Raw genomic sequence first — 22,741 nt, 5'->3', positions numbered from 1 at the left:
TTAGAAATGGGGAGTGAGGAGAGGTGAGAGGAAAGGAGGACAATGGGAAAAGGAAAGGAAGAAGGAAGTTAGGAATAAGGGACGGGAGGAGAAGAGGAGGGAAGGAAGAGAGAGAGGAGAGGACCGTGGGGCAGAGGTGCTGGGGAGGAGGGGAGGGAGGAGGGAGGAGGAGGGGGGAGGAGGAGGGAGGGGAAAAGTAGGGTGGGTTGCACTCCACAGATTTCAAAGGGGGCGGGGCCTCAGTTCAGGCAGAGCATACGTGGACAATGAAGAACGCCCTGCCTTCTCTGTGACGTCTCAGTCTGTAGGAGGGAAACCCAGTGAGCCTAGGCAGAACTGGCAGACTACAGCAATGCCATGATCAAGAAGCCTCTGCAAGAGTCTGTTCTAGGAGGTTTCATCAATGGGGCTTTTAAACAGCAGGGTCTTGAGGAGCGGGGATTCCAGTCTGGTAGAGCCACAGCCAGAAGCCACAGCTGGACCCAGTGGCCAGTCTGGCAGTCGCAAGCGAAAACTGAGCAATTCGGTCAATTTGGGACCGAGCCCGGACATCCATGGACCTCAAAACCAGGGATTTAGTTTACATCAAGTTCTCAACTACATCTACAGGAAAAGGGTTAAGATCTCATCTAATTATGCTTATGAAAATTTATTTTTGAACGGGAATGACAGCGACATTAAAATCTGTGCCCTGGGAAGAACATGGTGTTTACACAAAGTATTTTTATGTCACTCGGGCTACTTTGCTAACATCCTCAAAGGTATTTGGAAAGAATCTCACAATGGTGTTATTCGGCTGCTAATTAGGAACGAGGATATTGATACCAGATCTCTGCACTTTGTGTTTGGTTCTTTGTACACCGATGAGAACTTGTCACTAACACCTCTGGAAGTTCCTCGAGTTTTGGCAGCAGCGTGCCTGCTTCGGGTGGATCGAGTAATTCGGCAGTGTGAGGAGATCATGAAAACGACCATCAATAGGAACACCGCATGCTCCTACTATCTAGCAGCAGAAACCTATAGGTTAAAAGCCGTAAAGACAGAATGTTTTCAGTGGCTTCTCCATAACTTGATGGTACATCCAAGTGTGGCCCTCTACAAGGCAGTGGATTTGAAGTTGATGTATCTCCTTACATCTTCCTCTCACTTACTAGTGATGCAAAAGGAGATCGATGTATACACCACACTGAAAACATGGATGTTCCTTTATCTCAATCCATGCTGGAATGGAACCATGAAAGAGCTTTTAGATCATACTAACAACTGGCTTTACACCTACATGGGATACATTGATAACATCAGTTTTCTTGAAAGTGAAGAAGGACTAATATTTCAACCAGTGTTTAAAAAATTGAGGTTTCAGCACATCATCTGTGACTTGGCCTCCACAAGTGTTCTTGAGCGTGATCGTCTAATACCTGCAGAATGGCTGTCGCCTATTTATAAACATCAGTGGCTGACTTTACTGCGAGCACAAGAATACGGCACAATTGGACCACAAACGATCAATGAAGAAGAACTTGAACAGAACACTATGAGGTGCGGCAAAAGGATCCCCAGAGATGGTAGATACACTTGGAAGTGGTCTGCTGGTAGACTTTGCTTTCCTTTACGTGTCACCTTTACCAGCCACGGTGTAATTTTGAGGCAAAGACATCAGGAGTGCGATGGTTCCTCCTGCCAAAACCACATCCGAAATGTCGTATTCAGAATAACTTTGGTGTGTTTTGATTCCAACGAAAAAATAACTTTCATTAAAACAACAGGTTATAAAATCCTTACCTTTGAATTTAACGAGGAGCAAATTGTAATGAAATTGGATGCGGAAGTTCTAACCTTTCCTTTGTATATATTCGGCAATTTCCTGTTCTTAAACCTAGGAAATGCTGAAAACAAGTAGTAGTTTCAATTATTAGTCTGTACTAGTGTTTTGCAAACATCGAATGGCTCATTTAATCTGAAGGCTGTGTCATGAATACAGTGAAGAAGACCAACAAAAAATTGAAAGTTCTTGCAAGTCTAGTATCACCAGAAGTGACTGCTTTCTATCAGCACCTTATTTCCATGTGTTTCCAAAGAAAATTTTCACTTCCAACAAAATATTTGTCAAATCAAATCAAATGGAGCTAGTGTTCTGATTTTCATTCACCACCAAGAATCAAGCTTCGAATGGAAATAAGAGACTATATTTGCAAGGAAAAACATCTCAATTAACTTGTTTAGTAGATTTGACCCTAGCTAAAGTTGAGACAAAATAAAATGCACTCCATTGCTGAAACTGTTGTGAATCATTACTTTCAGTAGACAATAATATAAGATGTAAATCATTGGCAAAACCCAATGATTGAGATTAGTCACTGTTGGTATAGGTTTTCTTTATTTAATGTTTTTGGGGATATTTTATGTATTTACATTTAAAATATTATCCAGTTTCCCCCCTATAGTCCTTCCCTCCACCTCCTCATGCTTCTATGAGGATGCTCCCACTCCTACCCATCCACTCCTACCTCAACACCCTGGCATTCCCCTACACTGGGCCTCACTGAACCAAGGGCTTCTCCTCCTATTGATGCCAGACAAAGCCATCCTCTGCTACATATGCAACTGGAGCCATGGGTTCCTCCATGTGTACACTTTGGTTGGTTTATTCCCCCTGAGCTCTGGGTGATCTGGTTGGTTGATATTGTTGGTCTTCCTATGAGGTTGCAAACTCCTTCAGCTCCTTCAGTCCTTTCTATAACTCCTCCGTTGGGGTCCCCGTGCTCAGTCAGATGGTTGGCTGCAAGCATCCTCATCTGTATCAGTAAGGCTCTGGCAGAGCCTCTCTGAAGAAATCCGTATCAGGCTTCTGTGAACAAGCACTTCTTGGAATCAGCAATAGTGACTGGGTTTGGTGGCTGCATATGGGATGGACCCCCAGGTGGGGCAGTCTCTGTATAACCTTTCCTTCTGTCCCTGCTCCACTCTTTGTTTCTGTATTTCCTCCCAAGATTATTTTGTTCCCCCTTCTAAGAAGGACTAAGGCTTCCACATTTTGCTCTTCCTTCTTCTTGAGCATCATATGGTCTGTGAATTGTTTTGTGGGTATTCTGAGCATTTGTGTTAACATCAACTTATCAGTGAGTGTATACCATGTCTGTATACTTTTGTGACTAGGTTACCTCACTCAGGATGATATTTTCTAGTTTAATTCATTTGCCTAAGAATTTCATATAGTCATTGTTTTTAATAGCTGAGTGGTACTTCATTGTGTAACCTTTGTGTATACACAATGTGCAAATATAACACATTGTGAAAATATACCGTATTTTCTATATCCTTTCCTCGGTTGAAGGAAATCTCAGTTCTTTCCAGCTTCTGGCTATTATAAATAAGGCTGCTATGAACACAGTAGTGCAGGAGTCCTTGTTATATGTTGGAGCATCATTTGGGTATATGCCCAGGAATGGTATAGCTGGGACCTTAGGAAATACTATGTTCAATTTTCTGAGGAACCTCTAGACTGATTTCCAGAGTGGTTGTACCAGTCTGCAATCCCAATAACAATGGAGGAGTGTTCCTCTTTCTCCACATCACCACCAGCATCTGTTGTCACCTGAGTTTTTGATCTTAACCATTCTGACTGGGGTGAGGTGGAATCTCAGGGATGTTTTGATTTGAGTTTCCTTGATGCCTAAGGATGCTGAAAATTTCTTTAGGTGCTTCTCAGACATTTGACGTTCTTCAGTTGAGAATTCTTTGTTTAGTTCTGTACCTAATTTTTTTTGGTGGGGAGTTCTTTGTTTTTTGTTTTGTTTATTGGATATTTTTAAAATTTACATTTCAAATGTTAATCTATTTCCCCATTTCCCATCCATAAACCCCCTATTCTATCACCCTCTTCTTGTATAAGGGTGTTCCCCCTCTTCAACCACCCTGCTTTCCAACCTCCCTGCCCTGACATAACCCTACACTGGGGGTGCCAGACTTGGCAGGACCAAGGACTCCTCCTTCCATTGAAGCCAAACAAGGCCATCCTCTGCTACATAAGCGCTCGAGCCATGGGTCTGTTCATGTGTACTCTTTGTAGGGTGGCTTAGTCCCTGGAGGTCTGGTTGATTGGTATTGTAGTTCTTAATGGGTTGAAAACTCATTCAGCTCCTTCAATCTTTTCTCTAACTCTGACATTGGGGACCTGTTCTCAGTTCAGTGGTTTACTGTGAGCATCCACCTCTGTATTTGTCATGCCCTGGTAGAGCCTCTCAGGAGACAACTATATCAGGTTCCTGTCAGCATGCACTTCTTGGCATCAGCAATATTGTCTGGGTTTGTGGGCTGTATATGGGCTGGATCCCCAGGTGGGGAAGTCTCTGGATGGCCTTTCCTTCAGTCACTGCTCCAAACTTTGTCTCCATATATCCTCCTGTGAATATTTTTGTTCCCCCTTCTAAGAAGGACTCAAGCATCTGTATTTTGATTATCCTTCTTGAGCTTCATGTGGTCTATGGAATGTATCTTGGGTAATCTGAGCCTTAGGGCTAATATTCAATTATCAGTGAGTGCGTACCATGTATATTTTTGGTGTTTGTGTTACATCACTCAGGAAATTTTCTTTTTCTATTTTTTATTGGATATTTTTTGTTTACATTTCAAATGTTATCTTCTTTCCTGATATCCCATCCACAAACCCCTATCCCATTCCCACTGCCCCTTCTTCTATGAGGGTGTTCCCCCACCCACCCACTCATTTCTGCCTCCCTGCCCGGACATTCCCTTACACTGGGGAGTTCAGCCTTGGCAGGAACAAGGGCTTCTCCTCCCATTGCTGGCCAACAAGGCCATTCTCTGCTACATATGCAGCTGGAGCCATGGGTCTGTCCATGTATACTCATTGGATGGTGGTTTAGTCCCTGGAAGCTCTGGTTGGTTGGTATTATTGTTCTTATGGGGTTGCAAGCCCCTTCAGCTCCTCTAATGTTGACCCTGTTCTCAGTTCAATGGTTGGCTGCTAGCATTCGCCTCTGTGTTTGTCTTGATTTGGCAGATCCTCTCAGGAAACAGATAGATTAGGCTCCTGTCAACATGACTCAGAAATGTGGGCAGAGTGTAGTCTCTTCTAGCTTACCAGGCATGTCTGCCCCTCTGAAGGTTTAGCTCTCCCTCCCACAGGATTTGGGTGCAGGGACCTTTTGACCGGGTCCCTTCAGATCCACGCCTTATCTGGACCGCAGGGGACCTGCCGCTTGAGTGCTGGTTTTAAAGATTTTTATTGAGTATTTTTCAGTCGATATTCATGAGTGAAACTGGTCTGTAGTTTTCTTTGGGTGTTTTAGGTATAAGCATAATTGTGCCTTCAAAGAATGAATTGGGTAGTGTTCCTTTTGTGTCTATTTTGTGGAGTAGTTTGAAGAGTATTGGTATTATTTCGTCTTTGACGGGCTGATAGAATTGTCTAGTAAACCCATCTGGTCATGGGCATTTTTTGGTTGGTGGAATTCTTATGCCTGCTTCAATTTTTTATGGATTATAAGACTGTTTGCATGGTTTATCTGATCCTCTTTTAACTCTGGTACCTGGTATCTGTCTTGAAAATTATCCATTTCCCTAGATTTTCCAGTTTTATTGAGTGTTGGCTTTGGTAGTAGGATCTGATAATTTTTTGAATTTCCTCAGTTTCTGTTGTTATGTCTCCCTTTTTAGTTCTGATTTTGTTAATTTGTATACTGTCTCTGCCTTTTGGTTAGGCTGGCTAAGGGTTTATGTATTTTGTTGATTTTCTCAAAGTACTGGTTTTCTTGATTCTTTGTATAGTTCCTTTTGTTCCTACTTGGTTCATACCAGCCATGAGTTTGATTATTTCCTGCTGTCTACTCCTCTTGGGTGTATTTACTTCTGTTTGTTCTAGAGCTTTCAGGTGTGCTGTCAAGCTGCTAGTGTATGCTCTCTCCAATTTATTTTTTGAGGCACTCAGAGCTATGAGTTTTCCTCTTAGCCCTGATTTCATCATATCCCGTAATTTTGTTGTGTTGTGCCTTTATTTTCATTAAATTCTAAGAAATCTTTAATTTCTTGCTTTACTTCTTCTTTGACAAAGTTGTCATTGAGTACAGCATTATCCAGCTTCCATGTGTATGTGGACTTTCTGATGTTTTTGTTGTTATTAAAGACTAGCCTTAGTCCATGTTGATCTGATAGAATGCATGGGATTATTTAATCTCCTTTCATCTATTGAGGCATGTTTTATGACCCATTATATGGTCAATTTTGGAGAAGGTACCATGAGGTTCTGAGAAGAAGGTATATTCTTTTGTTTTAGAATGAAATGTCCTATTGATGTCTGTTAAATCCATTTGGTTCATAATTTCTGTTAGTTTTCTGTGCCTCCATTTAGTTTCTGTTTCCATGATCTTTCCTTTGATAAGAGTGGTGTGTTGAAGTCTCCTACTATTATTGTATGTTGTATAGTGTATGTGTTGAGCTTTAGTAAAATTTCTTTTATGAATGTGGGTGCCCATGCATTTGGAGCATAGAGGTTAAGAATTGAGAGTTCATCTTGGTAGATTTTTCCTTTGATGAGTATAAAGTGGACTTCATTATCTTTTGTGGTAACTTTTGGTTGAAAGTTGATATTTGATTTTAGAATGGCTACTCCTGCTTGTTTCTTAGGACCATTTGCTTAGAAAAAATTTTCCCAGCCTTCTACTCTTAGGTAGTGTCTGTCTTTGTCACTGAAGTGCATTTTCTGTATGCAGCAAAATTCTGGGACCTGTTTACATATCCAGTTTGTCAGTCTATGACTTTTTGGTGGGTAATTGTTTCCATTGATGTTAAGAGATATTAAGGAATAGTGATCGTTTCCTCTTATTTGTATTGATAGAGGTGGATTTTTGTTTGTGTGCCTATCTTCTTTTGGGTTTGTTGCAAGAAGATTGCTTTCTTGCTTTTTCTAGGGTGTAGTTTCCCTCCTAAGGTTGGAGTTTTCTGTCTATTATCCTTTGTTGGGCTGGATTTGTGGAATGATACTGTGGAAATTTGGTTTTGTCATGGAATATCTTGGTTCCTCCATCTTTGGTAATTGAGTGTTTTGCTAAATATAGAAACCTGGGCTGGCCTTTGTGTTCTCTTAGGGTCTATATGACATCGGTCCAGTGTCTTCTACCTTTCATAGTCTCTGTTGAGAAGTTTGGTATAATTCTGATAGGTCTTCCTTTATACATTACTATACCTTTTTCCCTTATTGCTTTTAATGTTCTTTGCTTTGTGCATTTGGTGTTTTGACTATTATGTGATGGGAGGAATATTTTCTGGTCCAATCTGTTTGGAGTATTTTCATGGGCATCTCTTTCTTTAGGTTGTTGAAGTTTTCTTCCATAATTTTGTTGAACATATTTACTGGCCCTTTAATTTTGGAATCTTTGATCTCTTCTAAACCTATTATTCTTAGGTTTGTTCTTCTCATTGTGTCCTTGATTTCCTGTATATTTTGGGTTAGGAGACTTTTGCTTTTTGAGTTTTCTTTGACTATTGTGTCAATGTTTTCTATGGAATCTTCTGCCCCTCTGATTCTGTCTTCAACCTCTTGTATTCTGTTGGTGATGCTTGTGTCTATGACTTCTGATCTATTTCCTAGGTTTTTTATTTCCAGGGTTGTCTCCCTTTGTAATTTTGTTATTGTGTGTATTTCCATTTTTAGATCCTGGATGGTTTTATTTAATTTCTTCACTTCTTTTGTTGTGTTTTTCTGTAATTCTTTAAGGGATTTTTGTGTTTCTTCTTTAAGGGCTTCTACTTGTTTACCTGTGTTGTTTTGTATTTCTTTAAAGGAGTTATTTATATCCTTCTTAAAGTCCTCTATGATCATCATGTCATGTGATTTTAAATCCAAATCTTGCTTTTCCTTTGTTTTGGGATATCCAGTATTTGCTGTGGTGGGAGAACTGTGTTCTGATGATGACAAGTAGTCTTGGTTTCTATTGCCTTGTTTCCTGTACTTGCCTTTAGCCATCTGGTTATCTCTAATGTTAGTGATCTTGCTGTCTCTGACTGGAGTGTGTCTCTCCTGTGGGCCTGTGATCATGTGAGCTTGTGGTCTTTGGAGTGAGAGGGCTCCTAGCAGACCAGCTCTCTGCAGGCATGTTTTTTGTCTGAGAGCTGTGGAACAGTGCTGGCTCTGGGTGTAGATGAAGACTGGAGGAGCCCTGTCCCAAGCTACCCTGAGGCTTCTGAGTCCTGTGCACTCCTGAGTCAATGGGAAATTAATTCTTATGTAGGTATTTAATGCTATGTACTTTATAAAAAACTTCTTTCATTGTGTCTAAGATTGTATATTGCTGTGTATTCATTTTTATTTGGTTCTAGAAAATCTTTAACTTCTCTCTTATTTCTGTCTTCGTACATTTTCATTCAGTAGAGGGTTGTTCATTTTCCATGATATTGTAATCCTTCTTTTGCTTTTGTTGTTGTTGTTGTTGTTGTTGTTGTTGGTGGTGGTGGTGGTGGTGGTGGTGGTGGTGGTGGTGGTGGTGGTGGTGATGGTGTTGATATCATGTTTTTAAGCTGGATGATCTGATAGGCTGTAGAAAGTAATTTCAATGTTCCTGTATCTGTTGAGACTTGCTTTGTGACTGAGTATATGGTTAATTTTTTCAGAATATTCTGGAGATGCTGAGAAAAAAGTATATTCTTTTGTGTTTTGGTGAAGTGGTCTGTATATATGTTTAATGCATCTGAATTATAATGTCTGTGAGCACCAGCATTTCTCTGTTTAGTTTTTGTCTGGATGACCAGCCTCTTGTTGAGAATGGAGTATTGAAGTCTCTCACTATCAGTACTGTTAGGGTCAGTATGTAATTTAACCTATAGTATTCTTTATTTCACAAACTTGCCCTCATGTTTAGGATGTATATGTTAATTGAAATATCACCTTAGTGAAATTTTCCTTAATAAATGGGTAGTGTCCTCCCCCTATCTTCTCTGATTAGTTTTCAGTTAAAGCCTAATTAACCACATATTAAAATGACTATGCTAGCTTACTTCTTTGGTACATTTGCTTGAAATATCTTTTTGAACCATTTGACGTTATTGTCTATCCTTGATGTTGACATGTGTTTCTTGTATGCTGCAGAAGAATAAATCGCGTTTCCCAATCCATTCTGTTTGTCTGACTTTTTATTGGAGAATTTGAGATTATTAATATTAAGACGTATCAATGACCAATGATGGTTGATTTTTATTTTGTTGTTGTTGTCGCTAGTGGTGGTGGCAATAGAAGTAGTGTGTGTGTTTCCCTTGTTTTGGTTTGGCTAGCTTGAGATTATTTACTCCTTATACTTTCATGGTCTTAATAAACCTCTTTGGATTGGAGCTTTCCTTCTAGAAGCTTCCATGGGACTGGATTTGTAGATTATATTGCTTAAACTTGATTTTATCCTGAAATTTGTTTTTACTTTCTCCTTCTATGGTAATCAAAAGTTTTGTTAAGCATAGTAGTTTTGGCTGGCACCTATGGTCTGAGTCTGTAGCACATCTCCCCAGGCCCTTTCAGCTTGTAGCATCTCGATTAAGAAGTCTGTCTTTTTTTGTAACAAGGTCTTTACCTCTTGGAGATTTTAATATTCTCTGTAGGTTCTGTACATTTGGTACATTGACTATTTCGTGCTGAGCTTCCTTTCTTTTCTAATCTAGTCTTTTTCTGTTCTGTGTGCTTATTTTACATTGATAATCATCTCCTTCTTTAGGCTAGGATATTTTTCTTCTATGATTTTGTTTAAAATGTTTTCTGGCTCTTTTACCTGGGTTTCTTCTCCTTCCTCCATTCCTATTATTCTTAGATTTAGTCTCTTCATAGTAACCCAGATTTTGTGGATGTTTCATACCAGGAGTTTCTTATAATTAACATTTTCTTTGAAGTATACATTTTCTTCCTATTATATTACAATTCTTCAGATTATGTCTTCCATCATTTGTATTCAGTTGTATTTTGTAGTTCCTATTCTATTTCCCACATCTATCATTTCCAAAATTTCCTCATTCTTTAAAATTGAATTTGTTTCCCCTTTCAAATCTTGAACAATTTTATTTATTCCATTACCCTGTTTTTGTTTTCTTGGATTTATTTAAGAAATTTATTAATTTACTCATTAAGCCCTTTTATCATATTGATAGTGTCTTTTTCTTGTGTTTCAGCTATATCAAAATATTCAGTGCCTACTGTGGTGAGGCTGTTGGGTTCTGGTGGAGATATATTATCTCGGCTGTGCTTTTCCACTGGTGTTTAGGAATCTGGTCTAGGGAAAGTTATATGTCTAGGTGCTGATGTGTGGCTTTGTTGGGTGGGTGGGGTTTTTTGGTTTGTGTGTTTGTTTTACTTATTCACTTTACATCCCACTCACTGCCCCTTTTTGTTACCCCCTTCCACAATCCTTCCCCTATTCTTCCTCCCTTCTCCTCTGAGCCTGTGAGACTCACCCTAGGTATCCCTGCCCCCCAACCCTGGCTTTTCAAGTTCTTGATAGACTGGCAATTCCTCTCCCACTGAGGACAGACAAGGAAACTCAGCTAGTGGAACCTATTCCACATGCAGGTAAAAATTTCTGGGATAGCTAGTCTGTTCCAATTGTCCAGGAAACACACAAAGAACAAGCTGCTTGTCTGCTATATATGTGTGGGGAGCCCTAGGTCCAGCCTGTGTATATTATTTGTTTGGTGGTTCAGGCTCTGAGAGCCCCAAAGATGCAAGTTAGTTGACTCTGTTGATAATCCTGTGGAGTTCCTATCCCCTTTGGGGCCTGCAATCATTCCTTCTATTCTTCCATAAGCTCCATCCACTGTTTGGCTATGGGTGCCTGTATCTCTTTGAGACAGCTTCTGGGTGGTACTTCTCAGCATGGTCCTGTCTTTATGGTTCAGAAGTTGGTGTTTTGTTGTCTGGTTTTTGCTTCCTCTCTGGAGTTTAAGGGAAAGTCATAGCTAGAGGTTGCCTGAAACACAATTTTTGCGGACCTGAAAGTTGTGGCCATTGGTTAAAATGAGTTTTAGGTATAAATATGCAGACAAAATATATTTCTGCATGTTGGGAGCAGACACTTTGGTGACAGGATAGGCTAGGTTTCTGAAAGAGTTAACAGAAGGGAGCAGAGTAGAATGTTCCACCAGGATTTGCTTTTTAGGTCTACTTTAATGGGAGTGTAGCTGGTGTTTGGCTATTTTGTGGGTTCTGCTTTCTTCTACCCTTCTTCCCCCTTTCAAACCCCAGATGTCAGGTAAAATATTAAAAATAAGTGATAGAAAGGAAAGGGGGTGACATTATCATTGGGCTACTTCCTGCTGATTAGGAGTGTCATGTCTCTTGGGGCAAATTTGAGCTTTTCTGTCAGGATGTCTAATTTCTTCTTGTTGTTTCATCTTTGTGCATGACTCATCAACAAAGCACAACAGAAAACAAACAACAGAAACTAACCAGTAACTACCCCACTTCTTGGGGCCATAGCACTTATATACCCTCTGAAAGGTCCCCAGAATTCCAAATACCACACAATCATGGAAACTATCTGCATCTGTCAAAGTCATGCCTCTGCTACAGCATGAAACAAATCAGAGTCAGCTGTGTGGGCCATCTGTAGCAGTCCCGTATCCCATACCTGCTTAAAATGAAAACATATTCTTAAAATATTTGTGTTTATTAAAGGAACCAAAATTCCAAAATTGTCATTACCTGGAGGAGAGAGTGCAGGGAGGTCAACCCAGGAGGTCTGCTTTAGTGGCTGTTGCAGTTGGAAGCTGGGATAAAGCAAACAGTGGGGTTAGAACTGGTAACAGGGGGAGATATGTGAGATACACAGGAGATGGCAGCAGGGGGCAGGGAAGACTGCCATGGGTGTTGTGTTGCAGAGTGGGGGATGAGCCTGGAGGATTTGGTCTGTAGGAACAGAGGGAGATATGAAGACCTGCAATAAGTCTACCTGGTTCCCTGGCAGGAATGCCTCTTCCTAATTTTTTTAAAAGTGTAGACACTTTCTCATAGGACCGTTTCCAGTGTGTTCCAGAGATCTTATTATGATCTGGTTTCATAGTCACTTAGTTCCAAGAATATGTTTATTTATACTTTATTTCACTCTTGATTTCTTCTTTGACTCATTTGTCATTTAATAATGAGTTGTTTAATCCCATACATTTGTGCATTTACTGGATTTTGGGTAATTTTTTTGCTTTGGTGTGTTTGTTTGCTGTCTATTTAAAGCTTTATTTCATTGTGGTCAGATAACAAGGAAAGATTTATTATTATTTATTTAATTTGTAAAGATGTGTTTTTTTTCTTCTTTATTATTTCTTTTATTTATTTTTTTTATTAACTTGAGTATTTCTTATATACATTTCGAGTGTTATTCCCTTTCCCGGTTTCCGGGCAAACATCCCCCTCCCCCCTCCCCTTCCTTATGGGTGTCCCCCTCCCAACCCTCCCCCCATTGCCGCCCTCCCCCCATAGACTAGTTCACTGGGGGTTCAGTCTTAGCAGGACCCAGGGCTTCCCCTTCCACTGGTGCTCTTACTAGGATATTCATTGCTACCTATGGGGTCAGAGTCCAGGGTCAGTCCATGTATAGTCTTTAGGTAGTGGCTTAGTCCCTGGAAGCTCTGGTTGCTTGGCATTGTTGTACTTTTGGGGTCTCGAACCCCTTCAAGCTCTTCCAGTTCTTTCTCTGATTCCTTCAATAGGGGACCTATTCTCAGTTCAGTGGTTTGCTGCTGGCATTCGCCTCTGTATTTGCTGTACTCTGGCTGTGTCTCTCAGGAGCGATCTACATCCGGCTCCTGTCAGTCTGCACTTCTTTGCTTCATCCATCTTGTCTAATTGGGTGGCTGTATATGTATGGGCCACATGTGGGGCAGGCTCTGAATGGGTGTTCCTTCAGTCTCTGTTTTAATCTTTGCCTCTCTCTTCCCTGCCAAGGGTATTCTTTTTCCTCATTTAAAGAAGGAGTGAAGCATTCACATTTTGATCATCCGTCTTGAGTTTCGTTTGTTCTAGGTATCTAGGGTAATTCAAGCATTTGGGCTAATAGCCACTTATCAATGAGTGCATACCATGTATGTCTTTCTGTGATTGGGTTAGCTCACTCGGGATGATATTTTCCAGTTCCAACCATTTGCCTACGAATTTCATAAACTTGTTGTTTTCCAGTTCCAGCCATTTGCCTACGAATTTCATAAAGTCGTTGTTTTTGATAGCTGAGTAATATTCCATTGTGTAGATGTACCACATTTTCTGTATCCATTCCTCTGTTGAAGGGCATCTGGGTTCTTTCCATTTTCTGGCTATTATATATAAGGCTGCGATGAACATAGTGGAGCACGAGTCTCTTTGATATGTTGAGGCATCTTTTGGGTATATGCCCAAGAGAGGTATAGCTGGATCCTCAGGCAGTTCAATGTCCAATTTTCTGAGGAACCTCCAGACTGATTTCCAGAATGGTTTTACCAGTCTGCAATCCCACCAACAATGGAGGAGTGTTCCTCTTTCTCCACATCCTGGCCAGCATCTGCTGTCACCTGAGTTTTTGATCTTAGCCAATCGCACTGGTGTGAGGTGAAATCTCAGGGTTGTTTTGATTTGCATTTCCCTTATGACTAAAGATGTTGAACATTTCTTTAGGTGTTTCTCAGCCATTCGGCATTCCTCAGCTGTGAATTCTTTGTTTACCTCTGAACCCCATTTTTTAATAGGGTTATTTGTTTCCCTGCGGTCTAACTTCTTGAGTTCTTTGTATATTTTGGATATAAGGCCTCTATCTGTTGTAGGATTGGTAAAGATCTTTTCCCAATCTGTTGGTTGCCGTTTTGTCCTAACCACAGTGTCCTTTGCCTTACAGAAGCTTTGCAGTTTAATGAGATCCCATTTGTCGATTCTTGATCTTAGAGCATAAGCCATTGGTGTTTTGTTCAGGAAATTTTTTCCAGTGCCCATGTGTTCCAGATGCTTCCCTAGTTTTTCTTCTATTAGTTTGAGTGTGTCTGCTTTGATGTGGAGGTCCTTGATCCACTTGGACTTAAGCTTTGTACAGGGTGATAAGCATGGATCGATCTGTATTCTTCTACATGTTGCCCTCCAGTTGAACCAGCACCATTTGCTGAAAATGCTATCTTTTTTCTATTGGATGGTTTGGGCTCCTTTGTCAAAAATCAAGTGACCATAGGTGTGTGGGTTCATTTCTGGGTCTTCAATTCTATTCCATTGGTCTATCTGTCTGTCTCTGTACCAATACCATGCAGTTTTATTCACTATTGCTCTGTAATACTGCTTGAGTTCAGGGATAGTGATTCCCCCTGAAGTCCTTTTATTGTTGAGGATAGCTTTAGCTATCCTGGGTTTTTTGTTATTCCAGATGAATTTGCAAATTGTTCTGTCTAACTCTTTGAAGAATTGGATTGGTATTTTGACGGGGATTGCATTGAATCTGTAGATTGCTTTTGGTAAAATGGCCATTTTTATTATATTAATCCTGCCAATCCATGAGCATGGGAGATCTTTCCATCTTCTGAGGTCTTCTTCAATTTCTTTCCTCAGTGTCTTGAAGTTCTTATTGTACAGATCTTTTACTTGATTGGTTAAAGTCACACCGAGGTACTTTATATTATTTGGGTCTATTATGAAGGGTGTCGTTTCCCTAATTTCTTTCTCGGCTTGTTTCTCTTTTGTATAGAGGAAGGCAACTGATTTATTTGAGTTAATTTTATACCCAGCCACTTTGCTGAAGTTGTTTATCAGCTTTAGTAGTTCTCTGGTGGAACTTTTGGGATCACTTAAATATACTATCATGTCATCTGCAAATAGTGATATTTTGACCTCTTCTTTTCTGATCTGTATCCCCTTGATCTCCTTTTGTTGTCTGATTGCTCTGGCTAGAACTTCAAGGACTATATTGAATAAGTAGGGAGAGAGTGGGCAGCCTTGTCTAGTCCTAGTGGGATTGCTTCAAGTTTCTCTCCATTTAGTTTAATGTTAGCAACAGGTTTGCTGTATATGGCTTTTACTATGGTTAGGTATGGGCCTTGAATTCCTATTCTTTCCAGGACTTTTATCATGAAGGGGTGTTGAATTTTGTCAAATGCTTTCTCAGCATCTAATGAAATGATCATGTGGTTCTGTTCTTTCAGTTTGTTTATATAATGGATCACGTTGATGGTTTTCCGTATATTAAACCATCCCTGCATGGCTGGGATGAAGCCTACTTGATCATGGTGGATGATTGTTTTGATGTGCTCTTGAATTCGGTTTGCCAGAATTTTATTGAGTATTTTTGCGTCGATATTCATAAAGGAAATTGTTCTGAAGTTCTCTTTCTTTGTTGTGTCTTTTTGTGGTTTAGGTATAAGAGTAATTGTGGCTTTGTAGAAGGAATTCGGTAGGGCTCCATCTGTTTCAATTTTGTGGAATAGTTTGGATAATATTGGTATGAGGTCTTCTATGAAGGTTTGATAGAATTCTGCACTAAACCCGTCTGGACCTGGACTCTTTTTGGTTGGGAGACCTTTAATGACTGCTTCTATTTCCTTAGGAGTTATGGGGTTGTTTAACTGGTTTATCTGTTCCTGATTTAACTTCGATACCTGGTATCTGTCTAGGAAATTGTCCATTTCCTGAAGATTTTCAAATTTTGTTGAATATAGGTTTTTATAGTAAGATCTGATGATTTTTTGAATTTCCTCTGAATCTGTAGTTATGTCTCCCTTTTTATTTCTGATTTTGTTAATTTGGATGCACTCTCTGTGTCCTCTCGTTAGTCTGGCTAAGGGTTTATCTATCTTGTTGATTTTCTCAAAGAACCAACTTTTGGTTCTGTTGATTCTTTCTATGGTCCTTTTGTTTCTACTTGGTTGATTTCAGCTCGGAGTTTGATTATTTCCTGCCTTCTGCTCCTCCTGGGTGTATTTGCTTCTTTTTCTTCTAGAGCTTTTAGGTGTGCTGTCAAGCTGCTGACATATGCTCTTTCCTGTTTCTTTCTGCAGGCACTCAGCGCTATGAGTTTTCCTCTTAGCACAGCTTTCATTGTGTCCCATAAGTTTGAGTATGTTGTATCTTCATTTTCATTAAATCCTAAAAAGTTTTTAATTTCTTTCTTTATTTCTTCCTTGACCAGGTTATCATTGAGTAGAGCATTGTTCAATTTCCAAGTATATGTGGGCATTCTTCCCTTATTGTTATTGAAGACCAGTTTTAGGCCGTGGTGGTCCGATAGCACGCATGGGATTATTTCTATCTTTCTGTACCTGTTGAGGCCCGTTTTTTGACCAATTATATGGTCAATTTTGGAGAAAGTACCATGAGGAGCTGAGAAGAAGGTATATCCTTTTGCTTTAGGATAGAATGTTCTATAAATATCCGTTAAGTCCATTTGGCTCATGACTTAGTCTGTCGACATCACTGTTTAATTTCTGTTTCCATGATCTGTCCATTGATGAGAGTGGGGTGTTGAAATCTCCCACTATTATTGTGTGAGGTGCAATGTGTGTTTTGAGCTTTAGTAAGGTTTCTTTTACATATGTAGGTGCCCTTGTATTTGGGGCATAGATATTTAGGATTGAGAGTTCATCTTGGTGGATTTTTCCTTTGATGAATATGAAGTGTCCTTCCTTATCTTTTTTGATGACTTTTAGTTGGAAATTGATTTTATTTGATATTAGAATGGCTACTCCAGCTTGCTTCTTCTGACCATTTGCTTGGAAAGTTGTTTTCCAGCCTTTCACTCTGAGGTAGTGTCTGTCTTTGTCTCTGAGGTGTGTTTCCTGTAGGCAGCAGAATGCAGGGTCCTCGTTGCGTATCCAGTTTGTTAATCTATGTCTTTTTATTGGGGAGTTGAGGCCATTGATATTGAGAGATATTATGGAATAGTGATTATTGTTTCCCTTTATATTCATATTTGGATGTGAGGTTATGTTTGTGTGCTTTCATTCTCTTTGTTTTGTTGCCAAGACGATTAGTTTCTTGCTTCTTCTAGGGTATAGCTTGCCTCCTTATGTTGGGCTTTACCATTTATTATCCTTTGTAGTGCTGGATTTGTAGAAAGATATTGTGTAAATTTGGTTTTGTCATGGAATATCTTGGTTTCTCCATCTATGTTAATTGAGAGTTTTGCTGGATACAGTAACCTGGGCTGGCATTTGTGTTCTCTTAGGGTCTGTATGACATCAGTCCAGGATCTTCTGGCCTTCATAGTTTCTGGCGAGAAGTCTGGTGTGATTCTGATAGGTCTGCCTTTATATGTTACTTGACCATTTTCCCTTACTGCTTTTAATATTCTTTCTTTATTTTGTGCGTTTGGTGTTTTGACAATTATGTGACGGGAGGTGTTTCTTTTCTGGTCCAATCTATTTGGAGTTCTGTAAGCTGCTTGTATGTCTATGGGTATCTCTTTTTTTAGGTTAGGGAAGTTTTCTTCTATGATTTTGTTGAAGATATTTACTGGGCCTTTGAGCTGGGAGTCTTCACTCTCTTCTATACCTATTATCCTTAGGTTTGATCTTCTCATTGAGTCCTGGATTTCCTGTATGTTTTGGACCAGTAGCTTTTTCCGCTTTACCTTATCTTTGACAGTTGAGTCAATGATTTCTATGGAATCTTCTGCTCCTGATATTCTCTCTTCCATCTCTTGTATTCTGTTGGTGAAGCTTGTATCTACAGCTCCTTGTCTCTTCTCTTGGTTTTCTATATCCAGGGTTGTTTCCATGTGTTCTTTCTTGATTGCTTCTATTTCCATTTTTAATTCCTTCAACTGTTAGATTGTGTTTTCCTGGAATTCTTTCAGGGATTTTTGCGATTCCTCTCTGTAGGCTTCTACTTGTTTATTAATGTTTTCCTGTGTTTCCCTAAGTGTGTTCATGTCTTTCTTGAAGTTCTCCAGCATCATGATCAAATATGATTTTGAAACTAGATCTTGCTTTTCTGGTGTGTTTGGATATTCCATGTTTGTTTTGGTAGGAGAATTGGGCTCCGATGATGGCATGTAGTCTTGGTTTCTGTTGCTTGGGTTCCTGCGCTTGCCTCTCGCCATCAGATTATCTCTAGTGTTACTTTGTTCTGCTATTTCTGACAGTGGCTAGACTGTCCTATAAGCCTGTGTGTCAGGAGTGCTGTAGACCTGTTTTCCTCTCTTTCAGTCTGTTATGGGGACAGTGTGTTCTGCTTTCGGTCGTGTAGTTTTTCCTCTGTACAGGTCTCAGCTGTTCCTGTGGGCCTGTGTCTTGAGTTCACCAGGCAGCTTTCTTGCAGCAGAAAATTTGGTCTTACCTGTGGTCCCGAGGCTCAGGTTCGCTCGTGGGGTGCTGCCCACAGGCTCTCTGCAGCGGCAGGAACCAGGAAGACCTGTGCCGCCCCTTCCGGGAGCTTCAGTGCACCAGGGTTCCAGATGGTCTTTGGCTTTTTCCTCTGGCGTCCGAGATGTGTGTGCAGGGAGCAGTCTCTTCTGGTTTCCCAGGCTTGACTGCCTCTCTGAAGGTTTAGCTCTCCCTCCCACGGGATTTGGGTGCAGAGAACTGTTTATCCGGTCTGTTTCTTTCAGGTTCCGGTGGTGTCTCAGGCAGGTGTCCTGCTGCTCCTGGGCCCTCCCCCACGGGAGCCCAGAGGCCTTATACAGTTTCCTCTTGGGCCAGGGATGTGGGCAGGGGTGAGCAGTGTTGGTGGTCTCTTCTGCTCTGCAGCCTCAGGAGTGCCCACCTGACCAGGCGGTTGGGTCTCTCTCTCACTGGGTCTGGAGCAGAGAGCTGCTGCGGGCCGGGCGTAAAGATGTGTTTTATGTCCCCCAGATGTGTTGCATTTTAGTAAAACTTCCATTTGGTGCTGAGAAAAAGGATATTCTTTGGTGTTTAGATAGATATCTGTAGATGTCTGTAAAATCATTGATGTATGCTGTCAATTAATTTCAATGGTTCTCTATATTTTTGTTCAGTTGCTGTGTCCATTGGAGAACTTGGATATTAAAATAATCTATTATTAATGAATTGATGTTAATCTACCTATAATTCTGTAACATTTTTTAAAATATAAAATTGGGAATCCCTCAGTTAGATGTATGTATCTTTAGAGTTTTCTTCTTGATGTCAAAATTCTTTGAGAAGATTTTGGTTCTTCTTTGAATTTCTGTGTGCTGGAGTTTGCCTGTGTAATTCTCATAGGTAAGCATTTCTACACAACTTTTGGTTTTAAAGAGATGATACTGGGCTGATCTTTTATATTGGTTATTTTTCCGAAGGTGAGATCTGGGCATGTGGATTTCCTTTGTTGGCTCAGTGTATATGATGGATGGAGCATGGAGTGGGGAAAGAAAAGATGGCTGGGTATGTTAGGCGCAGAGGTGTGTTAGGCTAGTCAAACAAAATGGCTGGGTGGAATGAAATTAGAACGATAAAGGGCATGGAGCTGGCACATGGGTTGTTTGTCCTGTGCCAACATGGGAGTGTGGGAGTAGATAGATCTTAGTGAAAATGTTGCATATGATCAGAGAAACTCGTATTATTGGGTGGGTGTGTAGGCAGTATTCTGGCCCAAGCCTAGAGTTCCTCCAGAGTGAAGGCACAAAGGCCAGACTAGGCTGTGGCACTGTTTATGGGAACCGGGATAAATATAGTAAGTTGCAGAAAAGGCCTGGATAAGGTTGGAGGTATAGCCAGGCTATGCCTGGAGGAAGATAGGGAAAGTCAGGGATGGAGTGGGATAGTGGAAGCTGCACACAGGGTCCTGTGGATGGATGCAGGCAGGACACATCCGCATTCACTGCTAAACTTTCTCATCATCAGTTACCATCTAGTTCCCTGAGTTTGCCTACCTGGTCTCCCATTGTTTTTTATTTGTCTAGGATATATTTATTGTCATTTTTACTATATGTTACAAATGTAAAGATTGTCTCATTTAAGATATGATTTGCTCTTTGAGGATTTAGCATTCATTTTATTTTTTTAATTTCTTGGGGAAAATTATTTTCATTGTTCAGTTATGCCAATTGCTGTTGATCAATTCATAATTCTGTATTTTCCTCAGTCATCTATGCTGGTCTGTGTACCAGGCACTATCTGAGGGGATCTCCAGGGTTCTCCTTGGCTGCAGTGGCTAAAGAATTGCAGCTTTCGATAGACAACTTCAGCAAAATGGCTGGGTATAAAATTAACTCAAATAAATCAGTTGCCTTCCTCTATACAAAAGAGAAACAAGCCGAGAAAGAAATTAGGGAAACGACACCCTTCAGAATAGACCCAAATAATATAAAGTACCTCGGTGTGACTTTAACAAAGCAAGTAAAAGATCTGTACAATAAGAACTTCAAGACACTGAAGAAGGAAATTGAAGAAGACCTTAGAAGATGGAAAGATCTCCCATGCTCATGGATTGGCAGGATTAATATAGTAAAAATGGCCATTTTACCAAAAGCAATCTACAGATTCAATGCAATCCCCATCAAAATACCAATCCAATTCTTCAAAGAGTTAGACAGAACAATTTGCAAATTCATCTGGAATAACAAAAAACCCAGGATAGCTAAAGCTATCCGCAACAATAAAAGGACTTCAGGGGGAATCACTATCCCTGAACTCAAGCAGTATTACAGAGCAATAGTGATAAAAACTGCATGGTATTGGTACAGAGACAGACAGATAGACCAATGGAATAGAATTGAAGACCCAGAAATGAACCCACACACCTATGGTCACTTGATTTTTGACAAAGGAGCCAAAACCATCCAATGGAAAAAAGATAGCATTTTCAGCAAATGGTGCTGGTTCAACTGGAGGTCAACATGTAGAAGAATGCAGATCGATCCATTCTTATCACCCTGTACAAAGCTTAAGTCCAAGTGGATCAAGGACCTCCACATCAAAGCAGACACACTCAAACTAATAGAAGAAAAACTAGGGAAGCATCTGGAACACATGGGCACTGGAAAAAATTTCCTAAACAAAACACCAATGGCTTATGCTCTAAGATCAAGAATCGACAAATGGGATCTCATAAAACTGCAAAGCTTCTGTAAGGCAAAGGACACTGTGGTTAGGACAAAACGGCAACCAACAGATTGGGAAAAGATCTTTACCAATCCTACAACAGATAGAGGCCTTATATCCAAAATATACAAAGAACTCAAGAAGTAAGACCGCAGGGAAATAAATAACCCTATTAAAAAATGGGGTTCAGAGCTAAACAAAGAATTCACTGCTGAGGAATGCCAAATGGCTGAGAAACACCTAAAGAAATGTTCAACATGGCTCCCGTGGGGGAGGGCCCAGGAGCGGCAGGAACCCTGCCAGAGACACCGCCGGACCCTGAAGGAAACAGACCGGATAAACAGTTCTCTGCACCCAAATCCCGTGGGAGGGAGAGCTAAACCTTCAGGGAGGCACACAAGCCAGGGAAACCAGAAGAGACTGCTCTCTGCACACACATCTCGGACGCCAGAGGAAAAAGCCAAAGACCATCTGGAACCCTGGTGCACTGAAGCTCCCGGAAGGGGCGGCACAGGTCTTCCTGGTTGCTGTCGCTGCAGAGAGCCTGTGGGCAGCACCCCACGAGCAAACTTGAGCCTCGGGACCACAGGTAAGACCAACTTTTCTGCTGCAAGAAAGCTGCCTGGTGAACTCAAGACACAGGCCCACAGGAACAGCTGAAGACCTGTAGAGAGGAAAAACTACACGACCGAAAGCAGAACACACTGTCCCAATAACTGACTGAAAGAGAGGAAAACAGGTCTACAGCACTCCTGACACACAGGCTTATAGGACAGTCTAGCCACTGTCAGAAATAGCAGAACAAAGTAACACTAGAGATAATCTGATGGCGAGAGGCAAGTGCAGGAACCCAAGCAACAGAAACCAAGACTACTTGGCATCATCGGAGCCCAATTCTCCTACCAAAACAAACATGGAATATCCAAACACACCAGAAAAGCAAGATCTAGTTTCAAAATCATATTTGATCATGATGCTGGAGGACTTCAAGAAAGATGTGAAGAACTCCCTTAGGGAAACACAGGAAAACATTAATAAACAAGTAGAAGCCTACAGAGAGGAATCGCAAAAATCCCTGAAAGAATTCCAGGAAAACACAATCTAACAGTTGAAGGAATTAAAAATGGAAATAGAAGCAATCAAGCAAGAACACTTGGAAACAACCCTGGATATAGAAAACCAAAAGAAGAGACAAGGAGCTGTAGATACAAGCTTCACCAACAGAATACAAGAGATGGAAGAGAGAATCTCAGGAGCAGAAGATTCCATAGAAATCATTGACTCAACTGTCAAAGATAATGTAAAGCGGAAAAAGCTACTGGTCCAAAACATACAGGAAATCCAGGACTCAATGAGAAGATCAAACCTAAGGATAATAGGTATAGAAGAGAGTGAAGACTCCCAGCTCAAAGGACCAGTAAATATCTTCAACAAAATCATAGAAGAAAACTTCCCTAACCTAAAAAAAGAGATACCCATAGGCATACAAGAAGCCTACAGAACTCCAAATAGATTGGACCAGAAAAGAAACACCTCCCGTCACATAATAGTCAAAACACCAAACGCACAAAATAAAGAAAGAATATTAAAAGCAGTAAGGGAAAAAGGTCAAGTAACATATAAAGGCAGACCTATCAGAATCACACCAGACTTCTCGCCAGAAACTATGAAGGCCAGAAGATCCTGGACTGATGTCATACAGACCCTAAGAGAACACAAATGCCAGCCCAGGTTACTGTATCCTGCAAAACTCTCAATTAACATAGATGGAGAA

The 22,741-nt window shown here is 40.6% G+C and overlaps 1 protein-coding gene across 1 annotated transcript; it reads left to right on the top strand.

Moving 5' to 3' along the window:
• The first annotated feature begins 226 nt into the window (after positions 1-226).
• Btbd35f28 (BTB domain containing 35, family member 28) lies at positions 227-2,272 on the top strand. Its single transcript, XM_087600944.1, has one exon. The coding sequence runs from the start codon at positions 404-406 to the stop codon at positions 1,898-1,900; it is 1,497 nt and encodes a 498-aa protein (XP_087457070.1). The 5' UTR covers positions 227-403; the 3' UTR covers positions 1,901-2,272.
• The last annotated feature ends 20,469 nt before the right edge of the window (positions 2,273-22,741 follow it).

This window comes from Rattus norvegicus, chromosome X (genome assembly GCF_021556685.1).
Source record: "Rattus norvegicus strain SHRSP/BbbUtx chromosome X, alternate assembly SHRSP_T2T, whole genome shotgun sequence".
NCBI lineage: Eukaryota > Metazoa > Chordata > Mammalia > Rodentia > Muridae > Rattus > Rattus norvegicus.
Note: the sequence above shows the minus strand (reverse complement) of the source record. Positions and strands in the feature narration are given on the sequence as shown.

Bases quoted from the DNA above. Each gene is read 5' to 3' on its own strand.
- Btbd35f28 (XM_087600944.1), top strand. From the start codon at position 404: ATGGGGCTTTTAAACAGCAGGGTCTTGAGGAGCGGGGATTCCAGTCTG.